The 22,074-nt window shown below is 34.0% G+C and overlaps 1 protein-coding gene across 6 annotated transcripts in view; it reads right to left on the reverse strand.

Annotated features, from left to right (window-relative positions):
- The window catches only part of LOC128677215 (nephrin-like), an 87,057-nt gene that overhangs the window by 15,861 nt on the left and 49,122 nt on the right, over positions 1-22,074 (reverse strand). For all 6 annotated transcript variants that reach the window (XM_053757900.1, XM_053757899.1, XM_053757902.1 and 3 more), the window contains exons 5-9: positions 15,160-15,270; positions 8,895-9,101; positions 8,593-8,738; positions 7,841-7,991; positions 197-327 (exon numbers count right to left, since the gene is read on the reverse strand). In XM_053757900.1, the coding sequence (XP_053613875.1) occupies positions 197-327; positions 7,841-7,991; positions 8,593-8,738; positions 8,895-9,101; positions 15,160-15,270 (746 nt within the window). The remainder of the gene's footprint in view (positions 1-196; positions 328-7,840; positions 7,992-8,592; positions 8,739-8,894; positions 9,102-15,159; positions 15,271-22,074) is intronic.

Here is a 22,074-nt window from a genome sequence, read left to right on the forward strand (position 1 = left end):
GGAAAAAACAATTTTATCAAGAGAAACACTAATCATGGTTGCCGCAAAGCTCTGAAAAATATGGAAACTCGAAACTCAATGTATGCAATCACCTTAATTAGTACCACTTTTTTGTGTGATTTTATTTGTTAAGTATGTGTAGGTGCAAGAAATATCTGACTGAAAATGTGATAGCCAAAATAAAAAAAATACATACGTTATGGTACCACGTGATACGATGCTCCTTAGGATTGGCCCGCACTGAGCACTCGAAGTACACGTCGTCACCCTCCTTTATGTCGTGGGGATTGAGGGTGCTGCCCAGGGACAACGATACCACGGGTGGGTCTGACAAAAAAGAAATATAGAAAATATTGAATACTAACAATTGCACGCAGCTACTAGCTGTAGCGTAATTTCAACTCGGGTCGGTTTTACCGTGAAAACTGTGACTGACAGACTTTCGCATTTATAATATTAGAATGGATACTATGGTATGTGTGAAAGTCATTGGTATGCTAATTTATGAATACTGTTTTTTTTATTTTCGTGATCGATATAGAAATAAATGAAAGAAACACAGTTATTTTCGGGTGTCATTTTGAATTATATAATAACATATTTTGTAATTCCGATTAATTATTCAGCTAGTTTTGAGTAGCGCTGTAAACTAAACAAGAGTAAATACATTTTAATGTATGATCTGGCTTCTTTTCCAACTAAGCATCCACCGTTTTTCCGCCATCAAATAAGTCTCACCGCAACCGCGAGCAAACGCGCGGGGCACCGCTAGCTGACGCCCCCTCTTTATTGCAAAACCACGCTTCGAACACGCTGCGCTGCGTTCACTGTGTAACTGACGTTTTTCTAATCAGACATTTTTCACACGCTATAAACGTTTGAATATGGAATGCTTTTATTTTTAAAATTGGCTTGTCCGTTATGGAAAATAGAGGTATAATCTATGGTATTTATGTCAGTTGAAGTTTATATTTTTAACTTATTTCTAAAACATTGTCATATGGACTCTACACTTTATTTACAAACCGAATTAATATTTTTAAAAATCTCCCACAATTAATCACGACTTCTTAGTCTTTCAACTTAAAACTTTGCAAACAAAATTATGCCATCTGGTTGGATGCTACAGAGCCACAGACAGGCAAATACAGTCACAATCTAGTCAAAGTCATAACATCCCTTCTGGTCTGGCGTCAAAAATAAATGCATGATGACATAACCAACAATCCAAGGTGCATTACGAATTTGAATCTCGGCTGATTAAAAATAATCATCTTAACTTAGGATGGTCAAAAGAAACACTGGCGATATGATTGGCTCCTAAAAGAAAATTTTGAACAGTAAATTAATAATCCACAATTTTACTAAAGCATTTTACCTACTAAATTATTTCTTGATGCAAAGAAAGAGGGTCTTTGATTGATATTTGAATTGACTTAAAGGAATATCTGGGCTGGAATATTCAACGTAAAATCTGTGAGCAAATAAAAGAGACTCTACTAAAGTAAATTTTGAAAATAAAAATACAGATACTAGAAAGATTTACATTCAAAGCTTTGAATATGAGTAAGACCATAATTTAAGAGGATTTTTTCAATATGAAATATTAATAATGAGGCTAAGATGATAATAGTTGGTGCTTTTGATATAAACACACAAAAGGCTTTCCTCGGGGCCTAATGATAACATAACCCTCCTTAATGTATTCTAATATGTTCAGTTTCTGAGAAATGGTTCAGAATATGATCCGATTACAATCAAGTAGGACTTAATATTTTATACATTAATTTTTATTTCCTAAGTACTGTATCCTGGGGCTCAGTTCCCGTCCAACTTTTGAGATACAAACTATTCCAGAATGTAAATAAACATTTGAGAATGAGACTGCAGTTCGTTACATGAATGTTATATCTACCTATTCCTTTTTTGAATTTATAAAAACATTGTGGCCGGCCAGTAATATTCTTCGTTATTTAATTCAATAATAATTATTACTTAGTATTTTATTATTCCAAATTTAAAATGATGAATAAAGTCGATACTCTTCATTGGTTGCAGCGTAAATAGTATTTTTAAACATGTCTTTTACACGGTAATTTTTTGTAATAAAAAAAGTTACAAATTTTATTGCATCGTCGAATCCATCCATCAGCAAAGACCACGAGGATTACCCTCGAAAGTCAGCATAGCTACTACAGGTGCTACTTATACGTGGCCGTAGCCGCTACTGACACTTTATTAGCCATTATAGTCGTATAACGACGTAGCCACCGCCGCCGGGACGTCCTCCAAATAAACATTTACGATTTCTCCCTTAAAACTGTTGGGAAAACGATTCGCGAGGGCGACGAAATTCCCCCTTCTAAATGCGTTACGGTTCGCCAAGCAGAAGTGAACAGAATTTATTTATATTTGGAAATAAATTTCCTCTGTCGTAATAGAGTCAGTGCTTCCCTTTCAAAATGCTGTGTGTTTAGAGACAAAGATTTGTAGGAAATCTGTGGCCTTGTAGCTTGTACCTTTACGAATGTTGGATATAAAATGAATCTTGAACTGGTATGGTATTAGCTCGATCAGTTAATTTAATACTTATAATTAATACTTACAATAAAAGGCTTTGTTAACAGAAACAGAAAAATCAAATTAATGTTGTAATTTTTCTTAAATTCCACAATGCTTGCTGACGTTGCTCTAGTGGTATTAGATATAAGAGCGATTTTATAAATATTTTTAGCACTTTCCTGAAAGTTGAAAATATTAAGTTAAAAGAAAGTCAAGCAAGATGTCGATAATATAGTTTTATATATGGTTAAACTTCTATACTAGCGGTGTTCTAAGTTTCCTCGCTCATTTTAGAGTGGCCGTCGCCATTGAAGAAGTGTTTAACGCCTTTGTGGGAAAAAGCCGAGAAATTAAAATTGTTTAGCGCCATACGGTCGTACGGACATTCGCGCCTTAAATTTATGTGAACACAGAATGCTACGCGAGGCGAAACCATCTAACGTGATGAAACAAATTTCTCAGTACTCATTTGTTAAATTGTTCAGATTAATTTACACCCCTGGTGTTGCAGGCGTCCATAGGCTGCGGTAACCACTTGCCACCAGGTGGTTCGTATGCCTGTTCGCTTGCTCAGTAGTACATAACAACTTTTACATCCTCGTATAACATTTCTTATCCAAGAAGGTATATTAAAAATGAACTGCAAATTAAAATTTTGCTATGACCGTACTGTTCGTAGATATGCGCGAGTTTTTCTGGTGCTCTAGACTTTTGTACTCGTAATAGAGTGTCGTTCGATAGAATCAGGTTTCTATGTCCCGTTTATTAAGTAATTTAGTGAATTTTTTGTCGAAGTCCCATATCTGCGAATATGAAATTACCTTGGAAGAAATAAAATTAATTACATCGAATTTGAATTCCCGTAGAATTACTTGTATTTTGAATTTTTTATTAACAAATATTTAGATTTTTTCTTGAGTACAGAATGTAAGATATAACATTATTTTTTACATCAATTTGGTTAATAAGATTAAAATATTCATATTCGTGCATGGGCGTGATTGAATCATATTAAGTGCGTAGTCTAGGTCATATTAACCATTTATAAAAACAATAGTGTTACCATTAGTCAATAGCCTGACAACTAAGGATGTCAAAAACCGTTCGAGGTGGAGGAGAAAAGGCAGGAAACGGACCCTGGGCTCCAACGCTCAATGGTGAAAGAAACCGGGAAAACGGTCTAAGATAATAAGAGAGAGAAAGAGAGACAAACAATAATGTTACACGAAATTCAAATTCCAATAAAATCAAAACGATTCTAAAACGAAAACCGCTCAAGGAATCTTAATTGATTCCATTGTTGTTATAATCCTTCCGTGAGTTGTTAGAAAATTAGGAGGCTGTTTAGGTATTATTGTGCTCCGGCGCTTGTAAGCCCAAGTTAAGGCTTAAGCATGACTTAAGCCAATCCGCGGCGCTCGTCTGCCGTGAAGTGACGGCTTTCGTCAAATGCCGGTGACGTACGGAACTCTGATCCGGGATGGATCCGATATTCTTGGTTCGGTAATCCGTCCGTTTTATCTATGGATGTAGAAAAAAAATCCTATTTAATGGGTTGATTTATGTTGTATTGCGGGGAAAAAATTCGTGTCATCTGATATTTTGGTGGTTTCGATAGATTGAAAGGAAACGAAAAACCACGCGAATAATTTCATTACGTAATTCATGATTTTTCGACCGATTACAATGTCGCGAGTTAGACTTTTTAACTATTATGAATATAACACATCAGCTGGGCCGCATGCCTGTTTACTTGCCCAGTAGTAAAAAAATATAATTTTACGGTGACATATAATTTTAATTGAAGTTGACCCAACGGATTTGATAAAAAATATTAAGACAGTACCTACTACATTCTTAGGGCAGCTCCTAACTTCAAGCCATTCAGCTTAATTTTGATTGCCTTGATTTTAATTACCCAGCTGAATTTAATCGCTTAACAACTTTTAATTGCTGTACTAAATTCGAATTTTCAAGTTAGCAGTGGGGAAATTTTAAATTACTAGCTTTGGTAGAAAAACTGTTTTATTTTGCACGTTAATTGGCTGAATAAAGATTCAACATAAAATGTATGTATCCATCATAATACCGGAATCTTTTGTTAATAAAAGATTCCGGAATTATGAGATCCTATCTCAAGATTAATCTTGAGACATTGAAATTGTTAAATGAGTGTGTAATATAGTAATATCGCTTTTGCAATAGGTATGAATTTCTTTGAGTACATAATTCCAATTTTGAAAAAATAATCGGAGCAGTTATGATGTTATTGATGTCTAAATTTCCCTCCAAAATTTTCCGAGCTGCGACCCTAGTGGGAATTAGTTTTAGTTGGTTTTAGTTCTCAACACGTGTTACGCGTCGCGTTTGGTTTAATTGCGTTTTAGTGAGTCGACGACGACCGTTCCATATTAGGGTCGGGGTAATGTTGACAATTGTCTTGCGACTCGGCCACACGTCAACACGTATTAACCTATTAATTTTTAGACCGTCCTACCCTCGTAAAAGTAGTTTTCAGCTTTAACGATTTCGCATTTAATTTTGTTTTACAATTCGCTGTTTAGAAACTAAAAGGCCACAAACTAAAATTATCACAAAGTGTTACAATAATAATAAATTAATATTTAAGTTCACTTTAACATTTGTTAAAATGAAACATGGTGACGCATCAATAGAATTTTCTGACCTTGTCAACTACCCTAATATTACGTCATTTTAATATTCTTGTGACATGTGAGTAAAGACGGCAGTGTTAGCAGAGCAACGAACAAAGGGGAATTAATCCTTAGACAGGAAGGTGCCACTGGCCGAGTTGGCGTAAGCTGCCTCTACTACGGCCACAGCTTAAAGCTCGTCTACACTGTATATGCGATTTTATATAGTAAGCTAAGTATTCTATAAAATAGTACATAGAATGTACCAGTAGCTTCTCAACATTTAAATGTCCCCACTTTCTTATGGATGGATAAGGAAGAGCTTCTCCACTTCATTGAGGAAATTGTATACAAAATTTTTCGTTCTCGACTGTGTATGCCCCGACTCGATACTAAAATAACTTGTAATATAGCTTGTACTAATATTGTATAAATAAAATAAAAAAATTGTTTTATTTTATTTTAATATTGTATAAACTGTTACCTGGTAAAGTTGAGTTTGTGCATTGTTTCTTCTCCATTTGCGCTTTGGAGGTATTTATAAACTTAGTTTTAAGTAATTTTATTGATGTTAACGATATAAGAGGGCTGTGAATAAAGTCTATATTTTCATTTTGATTTTGCCAACGCATCATGCCATTGTTGTACTCTTTAGCTCTTTTGAACACACATTCTTGGTGGTGACGCCTCAAAGCCTAGACACCACTAAAGTACACCACGATCGGTGGCCTGTCTAACGTCGGCCCTCTTTGGGAATGTTCTTGTTGTCTCCCAGTTGTCAAAGCTTTCTTATCACGTAGTCGCACCACTAGCTCTAGTTTTACTGTCTTGAGTTAATTACCGGACTGGATTGTTTATGTATGGAATTGACTTATTCTATTCTTATATCTTCTGGTCTAGGTGTAAATATAAACATATCTATCCCTGATTTACTGTATGATTTGAAGTTTCGAGACATGTAGGGGTCAATGTATTGTACAAATAATGCTTTTTTCGATGTTTCGTCTCAGATGTTCAGGTTTCTCACACACACAAAATATGTTTGAAAACATTATTATTATAGCTTGTAATGTGTAATAGACCTAAAATAGACAGCGTTAGTTGAGAAGTTAGCGCCAGTGGAACGAATAAACTGTTACTCGGTAAAGTTGGGGACGCATCACGCCTTGCTGAGCCTGGCTATACTGTCATAGACTAAAGACTTAACCATAGGATAGGTTGTGTCCGTAAGTTTTCGTGTCGTTCCAAATAAAGAAACAGATACTTGAAGCTTTACTGTTCTTTTTGACTTTCTTGTTTGCGTGCTAACATCGATCTTCCTTATAGTATTCATGCTTGGAATTTTATGAATAATTATATGCAACAAATATATACTGAAAAGTGGGAAACTTTTTTGAATTGCTAAAGTCGTAATTTTTTCTGATATACTTAATTTTTAAATTCAAAACTTAATTATCATTAAGAATTGTCATTAGTCTCGAGTTTCCAGAAGGCACAATTACAGTTACTTCTTAATTCTCAAGGCTACTAAACGAATATTGCGACAAAATAAGCAATGAAGGCGCTGGCTTAACCAGTTTTAACCAGTTTGCACATCTCCGACGTCGTTCGGTTTAATTATCATTGCCACTTGAGTACGCTCCCCGTCTACGACACACAGACTTAGCGGGTTTTTAAACGGAATAATTTCAACTTAGTTACTCTACTTAGCTTGCGAGATGTAAGGTTAACGAATTTGCAGGATTCTACTAATTGGGACAGTAAAACGCTCGTGGCATCCCAAACGCTGGCGACCGTAGACTAATGTAAAGCATTCAAGGTGGGACGTCACGCCGTTTTACTCACTACTGTCCAATTAATGAAATTAATAATGCATTTTACGACTATTCATTTGCTATGTTCGGTGTCTTATTTCACATTCTGTTACCGAATCTTGCTTCAACTGCTTCCAAAAGGCTAAGAAAATTATAATTGAAATCATGGACGGCATTAAAATAACATTTAGTTTAGTGGTTCAATAATCTCCTTTCAGGAATATATCGATAATATTTCTCAACAAACAATAGTTTCCAAGAAGTTTATTTTCTTCAAAAAGAGCTAAAGGTTTCAAATACAATGCGAATTGTTAATTTATTTCAATTTAGACTAACACAAAAAGGTGTCTGCTCTCAATGTGATAGCAATTATTTAACAGCAAAAACGTACTGTTAATTATAATTTGTCGGCTGTACGCTAACAGAGAACAAAAGCTGAAATTCAGCGAATCCTGAGTTAGCTAAATGTTCCAATCTCTCTACATTGTTTCCAACAGATATCTTTCGGAATAGCAAAGAGAATTTCCTCTTATTTTAATAAACGTACGGTTGCGTTAAATCTAAACTGTATTTTTGGTTTTATTTGCGGAACGGTTGCATTTATATCCGAATTTTATTTTGAAACGTATTCAAATGAAACTGGCATGTTATATTCATGGTTCTGACTAATGTATTCTATCCATTAATAACGGACCTATTTATAAATAACACAGACCACTCAGTGATCTATATTCAGAAAAATTCAATTGCTTTTTTTTCCACAATCATTTTGATTTTTTTTATTGGAAAAGATTTAATAAAATGACTTACAAACGACGTCCAACTTGAAGGAGTCTTCAATGCTCTGGTCTGGGAGCGCATTGTTGTCTGCTTGGCACTTGAGCTGGACACCGTCATCTTCTGGTAACGGCATGAAGGACAAACTGCTGCTCACCCATGTCTCGTTTTGACTTTCTGCTATCTAGAGAAGGAAATATATCATTTCATATTATTATGTAATAGCCATTTATGTCCTAGTACTCAAAGTCTTCTCTCTCTCTCTTTCTCTCTCTCATATTAGCGTTTTCCCGGTTCCTTCCTCAGCCGTTGAGCGTCGAAGCTCGGGGTCGGATTCCCTGCTTTTTTGTCACCATTGGCATCCTTAGCCGGTCGTACGCATAACATCCTGGACCGAATCAAGTCTTGCATTTACCCCTTCAATCAAATATTTATCCCTATGTAATTTGCCAAAGTCTACTTTCTTATTCTATATTGACGGACGGTCCAGTGCTATTATAGCCTTTATTGAACTTGGAGTGCATTCAATTTTGTTTCTGAATATATATAATAAGAGGTAAAAATGGTGGAAAAATGTATTAAATTAAGCATTTTTTTTGTTGTATTTAAATATTTGTTGTATATATAAAATCGGTCTTGAAAAAAACATTATCCTCAAATTAAATAAGCGAGTTACTATGAATCTGTTTCATAAAAATGTAATTTATGAATACTATAATTTTCTTAAAATTAGATTACACTAATTGATAGAAAATAATATTGTAATTATCTCTACAAGGTATTACCTTTCCTCTTTTGAATTTCCTATTGTCCTTGAACCATGTAAGGCGAGCTGGTGGTCTACTGCCCTCTGACACGCAGGTGAGGGTCGTGTACCGTTCCGACGATAATGATGTCGGCTTGTTCAGGATCTCAACCATTGTAGGCTTTACTGTAATAAAAAAAAAATAGTTACATAGATATTTTTACATAGATTCAGTTCCAATAGTACATTTTATTAAAAATGAATGTATCATCTATTGATTTATTCATTAAAATCGATAAGATTTTTGAGCTATTAAGAAAAAAACCCGTGAAAACCACTCACGATTCATCTCCAAGCGGACGGTCTTCTCTTGTGGGCTGACGAGGTTAGTATTGGAAGCTCTGCACTTGAAGGTGGTGTTCAGGTGGTTCCTCCTGACGTGAGGCAGTTCTAACCGATTCACCACCACGTGCGTGTCAGTCTTCTCACCGATGTACTGCGGGGCGGGCGTGCCGTCGATCAGCCACATCACCGTAGGCGCTGGCCTTCCTGAGAACAAATATTATACAATTATGATAGTTTTTCTTTGTGTTGTCATCTCTCACTTTTCAGTATTTGATATGAAATAACGAGACAAACAATAACTATTTCGAGGCTATTTCAGAGGATAACGTTTTTAGTTTGATTAAGGGTGTCAAACATATTGCTATTCTCTCTACGAACGAACTCCAAGCCTAATCAGAGAATTAAATTTTTATTAATAACGCGGTTAGATTTCAAAAGATCGACTGGAGAGAAAATGTCTTTATCACTAACTGCAGCTTTATCTCTCTCTTTCACATCTTTCAGTATTCCCTGTAGTATTAGGGGCTGTAACGCCACGAAGACAAGTCAGCGTGCAAAATAAACTTCAAAATCTTGAAGGTTTGACTGTGATTATACAACCAGCCGCCGCCTAATGTGGACCCTCCATGGGAATGCTATGCCTCTTAGCTGCCGAGTCTATGTGTCTCTTAGTCGCCTCGTACGACAACCACGAGATCATTTGGAGTGGTCCTATATTATAGGGCGGGACCACATGCCTCTTTACAGACTTCATATCAAACAGATAAAAAACTGTTGGTCGACCCGACGCCCGTACATTTTCTGAGTAAACAAAATAGTTGATATACTTCAGTTAGTCACTTCAGTGTTGTCAGTTAAGTCAGAATAGAAATAAAGGTTTCTCCAAATCTTCATTTCTAAAATACAATTGCAATTTCACTGATATTGAATGTATAAGTTTGTCTCACATTAAATTTTACTCAAAATATAGAGTGACATATTAAGGATAGATAGATATCAGAATATAATCTCTGTGGGTATTACCTAGATAAATAATAGGTTAGGTGAATGTATTCGTATTAAATCTATTTTAATTAATACTGTTGATTTTAATTAGTAAGTTAATGAGTGATAAATTTTAACAATATGATTATAAATTTTGATCCACGACTTCGAAGTCACATCAAAGTTAAAAAATAAATAACAAGCATGAATAATGAAACACCGTCTGTCTGTCCTACTCAACCACTAACCATTAATTGATACTCCAGCCTAGACAATGATCGTCGGCAGACATAATAATTGAACTTTAAATAGAACAATTAATATCGACAAATTGTCTTCAACCAAACCAATGAAAGCTGGTCTTGAAATGAACGGCTAGTCACAGTTTAAACTGGGCGAGTCGTATGGGTGAGTTCGCGCGAAATAGTGCGCACTAACCAAAAATATTACGTTTTATCTCGAGTCAAGACTTGGTTGTGTAAAACCTTCTTTTACTCTGTTTTATTTTTGTTTTCTATTTTATATTACAGCTTAGCTGTAATAGGTGCAAGCATGTATCTAAAATTGTAATTATTTTATTCAAGTATTTTTGGGCGTTTGATAAAAAGCAAGTTCTAGAAGCATTGTCGATTAATACTCAGGCAGTGACGCTCAATGTGAACCTAAGGGTTAAAACGAAGAGTGTAATTAATAAGTTCATAACGACTTTACTTGTCTTGGAGTGACGATCAACCAAGTTTGGCGTTTAATGTGACTACCTAGTACATCGATCAATATAGTTTCTGCCTAAATAATTGGTCTTATAAATGTGTACTATTTATCACAACTTAGCATGAAGTTGGTAGCTGTTAATCAATTAACCAATACGTAGTTTGGTGCGCTTTCCGCTAATAGATACCGAACAAGGTTTGTGTACAAAGCTGAGAGTAACAGTTGTTAATATTATATTGATTGGAGTTATCTTCTGGTATATATATAGCAGCTATACTTTTTCTAGGTATTGCGCTGCATTTTTTTTATTTGAAAATTTTGTATCTCAGGCTTTTATATATAACAACAGAATAGAGATATTTTAATATCAAGATAATATTAAGATATTTTATTTTGTCTTTTTTATATATAACAACAATACCTAGAATAAGTATAGCTGCTGTATTTTTAAAATATATGACTAGGCAAAGTCAGGAGCCATAATGCGAAACAAGGTGGGTACTTTATTCTCAACATATAAGTTTCCAGAAGGAAATATAACTTGAAACACTCCAGTATTCTCTAATTTCTCCGTCAAAGTTGTAAGGAGTGACAGTAAATTGATTAAGAAACGCGTTTATATTTAGTAATATTGTGTACCTCGCAAAGTTTTTTAATTCAAATTCAAAATTCTTTATTTAATATAGGATGATATACATCACTTATTGATGTCAAAAAGAATAAAAATTGGAAATTTTTGGAAATAAAAATCTATTTTTATTAAAATGTCAATTCTAAATAACTTTGACGTACATCCGCCCATACATTAATTCGTTTTAAAAAGCCTGATACATTACCAAAATGTGTTTTATCAATACAATCTTAGTATAATAGGTATCCTATCTTACTCGTGCAATATAAGTTTGTAGTACTCGTATCTGGTAAATGAACGGTAGTTATCTTTATTTTATAGATTATAAGTATTTTCCTTCATAGCTCTGGCTATTTGGTCCATTGGTGTGTATAAGTTCGACTGCAGACGCTAGATAGCAGTCGTAAAACTCAACTCGATTACAAAGATTCGAGACACAATGTATAATCAATTGTTTTTGGTAGCAGCTCCTGGTCAGTAGAGTTGTCTACCAGTTTACTTAGACCGATCAATGAGCCCAACATACAATTATGATTTGACAACAGTGCTGGTATACACTCCATAGGAAAGAAACAGTATATATTACTATATATACCTCCATCACTGACTATCCCAAAAGCAGACGTAACATTTAGAGTCAAAGAGTCGGACTGCCTTGGGCAAAAACCATTATACCCGTGTAAATCGGGCTTTATATCCATTTCAACCATTCGGAGCTACAATCGACCATGAAAACGATCTACAAAGTCGGTGCGAGGGATGACAACTCGCTAATCCCGGAGGCTATGCATAATACCGACTCGAAACATTAAGCTGTGGGGATTAAACGGTTCATACAAGAAGATTCGCAACTTAGAATCATGTTAAGAAAATATTATATTATGCGTGGAAGTTAATATGGCGTGCGAAGGTGTTCCGTGTGTAGGTAGTAAAGGGAATATCGCAATTTGTATTTTGTTTTCTTAGAATAATTATGCTAGCTTATACATAAGTAGTGAATAGATCAATAATGTGTCTATTTGTTTCTAATAACTTAAATATAACTTTGCGTTTATTTGTAATTGAAAAACTCTTCTGATTTTATAATCAGATATAAGTAAAGTTGCAAAGATATTTTGACTGCGTTGATTTCGACGTTACAATCTTGTTATGTATAATTTTTTTTTTTAATTGAAGCAAAGTATATACTAAAAATTAGGTATTTGATTAGTTAGGCATTTTATATAAAGATATATCTTTAACGCCGAATTTAATTCAAGAAGTAGGTAGTGTAGTAGCACATGCTTTGTTATTCATGATTTTATTTATGATTTTTTAAAATTTTTTTTAGTGACATGGAAATCGGGGGGTTTAAAAAAAATGATTATATCAACCTTTTTAGTGCAGTGTAGGTACCAAAATTAGCATTTTCATTTCTACACGTGGTGGTTGGATAAACAGCCCACGAATGTTAACCCTAAAAGTTAATTATTACTAAATGGTTAAAACTACGATCCACGGTAGCATATTAAAATTGATATAATTTTCAGAATCTTAAAATTATTGCATTATTTAATCTCTTTGGAATTTCGGAGTGTCAATTTTCTTTATTTTTCTAGATTACAAAATAGAATTTTTCACACAACAAGCTGCTTATACCTTTATCCCTTGAGATATAACAAAATTTACTGACAAATTTAGAATTGTTTGTTTGCCTCAGAAAACATTATTTTATCAACACTATATATAACTTGTATACAATAATTCTCTACGGCCTAAAATAAAGCGCTTTATCGTTTATCTTTTATACATGCCTTAGGGATTAGACTTGCGTATACTTACGTCGCTTAAGTTCGACTTTGCTGATGTAGGCAAAAATATATTTCATATAACATTTTGCTGTAAAAATACCTTCAAGGTCGCGTAAATTTGTGTTTATCTGAGAAAATATATATTCGTATATGGTGGAATCTTGCATACCTATTTATATGTATATTTTTAATATAAGGGAGCAGAAAACGAATTTACAAAAATTTTTTTGGCTGATCTATCAATAAAATACATTTATTTTTGTAGGGTTTTTGAAAAAATCTAGTATAACATATCAACTTACCTAAACGCATTATAAATAGATTACTATTAGTGTGATTTGAGGCGTGTGGTTTCCGCCTTAAAATAGGACCACTCCACGTCTTCGGGAGAATATGTACAATACTAACACATCACAACCTCTACACATTTCAAAAGAACTCAGGTCTTCGCACACATAATTAACTTAAAGGGTCCAATTTATCTCTTACTTCCCCTGTTATAAGGTTATCAGCGAAACTTTGGAGCCCTAAATCATTATATCGCGGCCAAATCTGTCGGGATAGGCCCGATGTCCACTAAAGTAAACGGGTGGAAAAAATATTTTATAGAGATAGTTGGTACAGTGGTTATATTTATAAAAAGTTATGTAATTGTAATCATCTATTTCTTAGTATAGGTAGACACATTGCTCGATCTATGAGAGAAGAGACTAATGTCCACTGGAGGATATAAGTTATCCAGCGCACACAATACGGGAGTTAATCTAAGTGGGTTTAGATCCCAATTTTTTATACGGCACGCTTGTGCGGATATGTTGCGATGGTTATAAAACACTTTATTGATGTATGAGGATACAATACAATGATTCCTTTACACTGATGGAAAATAGCATTTTCAAAGAGGTTTAAAATTAGGCCAACGGCTAGTCGGAAAATCAGAGCTTAAATCTTCATAACTCAAATAATTTTTTTTTGACACGGGTTTCGAACATCGGGAATATTAAGGCTTTCGGGAAAAATAAGAGAAAACTTAATAATAGATATTAAAACTTTAAACGCGACTTTAAAAATGTGATACACAATAAAAAGAACAATAGTGTAAACCCGGCTTTACTAGGTCAAAAGAAATTGATATAAATTTCTGCCGGCAAGCCCTGCCTAGTGGGGCGTCTAATTTCTTGTTGGAAGGCCTCCCTTCAGGCGATGGATAACTTTACACCGGGTGCCATTCCGAGCCGATCTCGAGTGACTTATCGGTAACTTTAACGGCGATATATCAAAGTAATCGCTTTAATTTCTCATCTCCCACTTCGGGTAGGACTTATGCTTATTCCTTGACTGATATTGTCGAGATTTGTGTCGGCGCACTCGCGATAATGTGTATCGATTTGTTAAGTTTGCCAATTTGCGTTACTTTGCCGGAGATGAGTTAAGTCTAAGGGAAAGTTATTTTTTATAATATTTTACGTTGCTATATTTTACGATTTTTTATATTACAAACATACATATTATAATGATCTGCAATAATAATCTAAAATGTTCCCACCTTCCCATGTTTAATGTAGTTATTTAAACTTACAATATGTTGTGAAAGTATATTTAAAAGAAAACTTCAGCCACTATACGTCACCAAAATATTTTTTCATATTTTATTACCTATATAAGAATTTCCTTGTCATATAGTTATACGCATTTGCTTTGGATGACCGTGCATATCATAACAATGCCAGGTCAACCAAATTAAACGTGTGTACAAAATTTCAGCTCAATCGCTACGTCTTTGGAAAAACTGCGATGAAGTTTGTTGCGCCGCTTCTTCTTCACTGCGGCTTAGAAGTCGGCAGGTAGACTTTTAAAGTAACTTTTGGACGGACGTTAATTTAGCGATGTATATCATCCTAAGTCGAATAAAGAATTTTGAATTTGCAAGAGTTCATCTAAACAAATATAGTTAACTTCGTATTTAATTAATAGATACACAAAACAAATTGCTATATAAGGCCCCTGGCACAGGCATTCTTTAGCTTAAAAAGTGGTCTTAACAACTGAATTGTCGTGTAATAATTAGTTACACAATAAACAATTTTCGTTTATTTTTACACACTTGCACACATTTATTGCAACTTAAAATAATGTAAAAACTTACCGCCCCTAACTTCGCATACTAGCACCAGCTCGTTGCCCTCCTCGAGCGGGCCGACTATGCCCGATACGTCACGACCCGACTTGTCGTACAGTATCAGCTGATGCGGTGGCACTGGAAAAAGACAATTTATTATAGCTATCATACAGATATATGTATATTGAAGCGTTGGTGGTGTATGATTAAGACGCCCAACTGTGTACTGAACGGGCCTAGGTCCCAATCTTACTTGTGCTACTTAGTTTCTATACTAATTTGACTCATATATTAGACAGAAGTCAGATTGTTTCATTGACGGTGATCTGGTAAAGGAAAAAATCATCGTGAGGAAACCTGCACTTAAGTTGGTGATTTAACAATTTTGGTTAATTCTCTCATCATCGAGTGCTCAGGTTGCATCTAGACTGTCATACCCAAAACTCGTAAGAAATTAAGCTGTAAATTAAAATTTGACTTTGACTGTACTGCCGGTCGTCTGACGTCAATCCTCATTGAGAATAATATTAGATGCCTCGCAGGAGACCCATATAATGATATTCTCCAGTGGACCTATTCTAGGACAGGGACCTAAAGTATCGGTTTGTCTTTGAGGGTTAGTTTGTGACGAGTTATTCAATTATCCGTAGAAGAATTAATTATAATATAGTAAGAAAATGCTTTTCAGAAATATATGGCTTAAATAATTACTATGGAAATATTAAAATAGTGTTAAATATTTATGTCATGTTAGCCTGACTTTTCGTGAGCGCTAAGTCGCTCAGTCCTTCTTGGAAATTAACGAAGTTGTTCCAGAAAGCTTAGTCTTGTATAACGATACAGTTTTATTTATATCCAATCTGCCAACGGGCAGATTGTATATAAATAAAACTAAAATGTTTTCTGAGTATCGTTTTTTATTCGATGAGAAATCGGAAACCGAAAATGTTTGGTTTTACATTTCAAAAATCGATAATAATAAAAAACCTGTTTTTTTATTATCCTACTAATATTGTAAATGCAAAAGTTTGTGTGCATGTATGAGTGTATGTTTGTTACTCTTTCACGTAAATTCTACTAGATGGATTGTTATAAAATTTGACACATGGGTAGAATATGACTTGGAATAACACGTAGGTTACCTATATATTCCCGAGGGAGCGAAACCCTGGGGCGTAGCTCGTTATGATTTAAATAAGAACTAAATAGGTATATATTTAGTAAAGCATAATATGACTACACACATTAATACTCACAAACACATACATACTCATAACAAACGTACACACATATACACACAAACTTTCGCATTTAGGATTTTTACAAGAAAAGCAAATGTTTTTGAGAAACAAAGATTAATCACACTAGAATCAACAGCGCGTTGTCATAATGTATTACGAAATATGCAAGCATCAAGAGAATGTTACTTATGAATAAACAGACGAGATGAGACACAGTATAAAATAAACAGTGGTTTAACTTTAAATATGATTGTTGGAAATAGCAACATTTTAGTATTGTATGTCTATGTTTGTCCATGTTTGTCTTTGATTATGTTTCAATAAATATATTGAAATATTATTAGGACTGTAATTAAATAGGGCTGATGTAATAAAAGGTCCGGAGGTGATAAAATGCGTGTATTCGTCCAGAAAAAGAGGGGGAGAGAAAGCGAGAAAGAGAGAGCACGCGGGAAATTAACGTATGTAAATTGTAGACTAGTTACTTTATATTAGTCTTATTCTCCTATTTATTGTATTTTAGATTATTTCGTCTAAAGGATTTAAAAAATCTTGTAACCTTATTTAACTAAAAGGAGTACTGTTACACAACTAATTACCACACTGTGGCATAGTGAAGCTACCCTTGCCTCCACTTAGCGCGACAAGGGGCGGTTATGGCAAAACGACCCCTATCACTTGTAAATGCTTTGTATTACACTCGCCGAAGGAAAACGTCCTCTGATACAATGTAGGTTGTGGCCAATTGAATAATGCAACGTTATGTGACAATACAATAACTTTCGACAACCCTGAGCAGGGTTTCAGCTTTGTGTTGCAAAAAACATGGGGTCTACAACAGTTTTGGGTTACACGATTAGTTATGATAAGCGAAGGCCCAAAGGGTTTGATGTTTGAAATCGAGACGTTGTTATAGGTAGGTATCGAGTTTGTTAAGGATTATGTCTAGTTTCATCGAAGTATAGGCAAACGTCTTCAAAGTTGTGTTGAAAAGATTTTGAGGATCAAAATGTCTGGTTAGTATTTATTATTTTATATTTTTTGTTTCTCTTCTTTGGCCAATAGGAAAGCGTAGTCGTTTTGCCATAATTTGTCGTATGGACTACGTGTGGAAAATTTTTCACTTCACTTTTCCAAAGCAGGCAAGTTAAAAATACGTGACAAATGCTGATGGAAATAAGGTATAAAATATTTTCTTTCAGGTATAAAATTTCTGGTATTATCACAACTATGATATGTTAGATTTTTTTAAATGTCATGTAATCAGCACTAAACTAACAACAAAAAACTTTCAACACACACTATTATAATACTTAGACATTAAAAATTAAATTAAAAAATACATAAACTTATAGACTGTGAAGTGGCCTAAAAATCCTCGTTATTTTCATTTTAATCCGATATACCATTTAAAAGATGGCGAGATAAACAAGAAATGAAGTAATATTCTATTAATATTCAAATGAACATTAATAGCGATAAGAGGAGTAGGAAAAGTGCGGTAATTTTCTGTTAGCCTGTCGCGGAACAAAGATCCATCGTGAAGTACGAAAAATGATCCAACATAAATGATTGATGTAACTTCTGATTGTATTAATAAGTCAAAGGTTTATGTTTAGGGACTGAATCCCTTTGGCGTCTCGTACGTTTTTTACTATACTTTTAACTTTTGGTACCTATATGTATTTCAATCATTATATTCGTATTGATTTGATAATAAACGTTTTATTATAATTGCGATATTCGACATATAGGTATATATTGTCTGTAAATATTGTTGTTCCTAAAGTTCCTATCGATACCCTTCCAAATCTCGTAACGACTATCACTACATACGTATTAACAGATATCATGTTGTTATAATGGAGTGTAGTTTCGCCCTAGAATAGGACCACTTCATATCCTCCTGTGGATATTGAAGGAACTTTTGACTAAGGTACATTATACGGTTAGGTATGTTTTTTTTCATTTCGGCCAGTTTGATATGTTTTTTTCAATGCTACAGGACCCCAATAATTTCCCATTATCTCTATCGCGTCACGAAATAATCTTGTCAACAACTTTCTTTTCTAAACGTTTACGGTATTGTAATGTTAAAATATTATCCTTCTTGTTATACAGTATTTTTTTTACGTTGATGTTGTCAAAATCATCGTTTTGGTGAACGATGGAACCATAACACAAAGATTCACGCGAGTAACTGAAGCGGGAAAAATTATGTTTCTTTTCAATAACTTGCGACGTTCATGAATGTCTCTTGAATGTCGTATCAGCTATTTAGCATTTTACCGTCAAACTTTATCATGTCAGTTAAAACAACAAGATTGTTATCTGTTTAACTGTAGCTAGTTATCTTGTCAGTCTGTTCGTTACATAAAGCCACGGAATTACTGTGAACCTATAGGAAATTGTGTTAAATTTATTTTGATTTTTCGTTTTTGCAAAAAATGAAATATATTGCCTATATCCTCATATCCTAACCTTAACCTTTCAATTTTGAAGACACCGCCGTGATTTCACGACCGGCCAACTGACGTCAACCCTCTTTAAGAATGTTTTTATTGTCTACGATCTGTGATAGGATTTTCTCCTTTTAATCGTCTTCACGGGAGGACGATGAAAACCAAAGATTTAATTTTTTCCACAATGATTGTACATATGTTCCTTTGTTTTGTTGCATACCCTTATATGTAGAAAATAGGGATTTTGAAATCATACATTCGCCCTTTTCCATTACTGTTAAGCATAGGAAGAACTCGCCAAGACATTAGCCAGCGTGACGTTATAAGACTAAAATCCACTTCATGCAAAAACATTTTTTTAAAATTATTATACGAAAAACTCTCATTATTCCACGAAGTTTGCTCTCAGCCTTACAATATTGACAGAAGCCTTGCTTCAAGTGGCTGTGGATTTTTAGCCAAGCCGTGGTTAAACATCGTCAAGTTGTTGGAACAAAATATTATCATCTGAATAATAAACTAGCAGATGCTATTTTTTTTCTATTGATAAATTGAGAAATATTAGGGAAGTCAACCGCAAGAGATTTGGGCTCTGAATCCTACTAATAAAATACGATAGATTGTGAGGATGTGTGTGTATGTTTGTTACTCTTTCAGGCAAAATCTAATAGACAGATTATTATTAAATTTGGTCCACGGGTAGAATATAACCTGCAATAACACATTGGGTACTTTTTATTCCAAAATTACAACGGGAGCGAAGCTCCGGGGCCCAGCTGGTAATGTATACGCGCCACGCTTTTCAACTGTTTAATACAGCATGTCAAAAGACGTATCATGATGATGCATTACTTTTTCTTATAATGCCAGCTATCGCTGAACAGTTCGCCAATCTTTGGCGGGTTTGGCATACATTCCTGGTTTTTCATCGGGATAATTAAAAGCTCTCATACAAACTACTCAGTGTACCTGTATTCGTAGGCATTTATCTGAGCGGTGATAGTGTGTAGCCGGCATAAGACAAGCAGAGCGATCGATCGCTAAGTTGTATATATTTTTATGATCACCAGTTGTAAAACACATACCTATTGTACTTGTACATAAACCATGAAAACATAACTCCTTCTTTGGGCAGTCGTATAAATAGTAAATTTATATCGAGAGAAGATTATATTACTATTAGATTATTATATAATGTAAGTGACATCTTCATTATGCCAAAATTACTGAATTAGAATTTGACAGTTTTTAGTGTTCGTTGTTCGGTTCCAGTCAAATAAATTGTATCACGTTCACAAATCACGAAGACGTCTCAAATTATGAGCCATGAATAATACATAGCTTTGACGTTGCGTGGCGCTAAAACTGTGTTCAGTTGGATGTTGTTAGATGTGACGTTATGTATAAATTATAATAATTGACTATATCAATGTACTGTACAATGACTATATATGTAGCTTTAGTTGAACTACACAAATAAGACAAGTAAAGTAGGTAAGGAAAAAGTTAATACACGTGTAAATCATGTAAATGGTTAAGATTTGTGGTTTTTTTATTCCTGGATTCGATATATTTTCCATTAATCATCCTCGATTAATCATCTAAAGTCTTAGATGTTTACCCAATGTATATATTATAAAATATGGCAACGATAACGTAACCATAACGCCGCGGTCGCTGAGTTGTATCCCATAAAAAACTCTCGAACTAATCGTGTTGCTCACTCAATCTGTGTGATTTGTCCTTAAATGTTTACTAGTTGTTCTATCTATTGTTGTTCTTGTGTACCGCGAACTTAGACCTTGCGAACACAATTTATTTTTACAGAGTTGTAAATATTTCAAAAAAGACTGAACCAATTTTGATGCCCCACGAACATAAAAATTCTATTGTTATATCCTACATACCTTTTAAATTTCATTAAAATCTAATCGGACTAACGGTTCGAAAGTTATCGCGTTACAAACCAACAATCAAACATACATACATACAAAAAATGTATTAATTTTTGCCCCAAGTAGAATGTAAATTATTATACAATTATTACATTATCAAATATTTAAATTTGATAATGTAATAATTGTTTTTTTTTTTGCATAGATATATCACAAACAGTTTGATAGTTCCCATAATATTTTAACAACCTCTTGCAAATTCCGTATACAAATTACTCTAGTTTATGGCAACTTTGCGTTTCTGGAGCACACTACACTTTATAGCAGCAACACTATTTATATGACTTGAAAATTTGTCCATGCCCCGAAAGCCGTAACTGAAAAGCATGGGGTTTTACGACATCCGATAGTTTCGATCTTAAGGCAGCGACATACATGCGAACAAAACTGCGATGATAGTAGCGATTCGATGAATCGGTGTTATGTATGGACATAAACATTTCGTCATAGTATAGTGTGGCAAAATTTTATTTAAATGGTCTTTTAATAAAATTGATTTTATGGGCTTTTGTTTATACAAATATGCCAGCCCTATTGTACCATAAAAGCAAGTCATTACTGAAATGATTTTAAATATTATTTTTGGAATTGTGATTGGCTCAGAATATACAATAGTGAATTTTTTAAATGTTAGTTTAGAATATTTATGAAAGACCAAGTGAAATTAAAGTCATACATAGAATATATTATTCTAGAATAAATTATAAGTACTGGTGAGTAATAAATTGAACAGGTAATATTTAAATTTCGAATAGCAATATTTTCATCGATATTCCACATAAAGTCTGTTGAAGCCCTTACGGACCCGTTTGGCCAGAATATTCCGTGTTTCATAAAATTACGAGATTTTATGTACGACTAGCTAGGTAATATATGGAAAGTGGTCTACGGGACTTTATGGATGAGAAAAGTTTATTTGGTTCGCGGATTAATATATGGATTTTCTTTTATATTTCAAATATTAACAATTATTCATGCAACTTGCCAATCTGAAATTGTTTTTTGGATCACGTTATATTATATTTAAAATATTTTACTTATTTCTGTCATCAGGCTTTTGTGGAAATTTTAAATTTCAACAAGCTTTTAATTAATGTTAAATTCGAGACATTCATTTAAGAATTATGCACGGAAATTTCATCTATAGCATGAAAATTTCATTTCAATGGTTCCTGCAATACGATCTAGCTTAGAATACTACAGAAACTCGGTCACTCAGATAGCTCTTATAATGAAAGAAAATAATCATTCCTATTCCCTTCCTTTCACCTGCTGCTAAAAGCA

This window comes from Plodia interpunctella, chromosome 17 (genome assembly GCF_027563975.2).
Source record: "Plodia interpunctella isolate USDA-ARS_2022_Savannah chromosome 17, ilPloInte3.2, whole genome shotgun sequence".
Taxonomy (NCBI): domain Eukaryota; kingdom Metazoa; phylum Arthropoda; class Insecta; order Lepidoptera; family Pyralidae; genus Plodia; species Plodia interpunctella.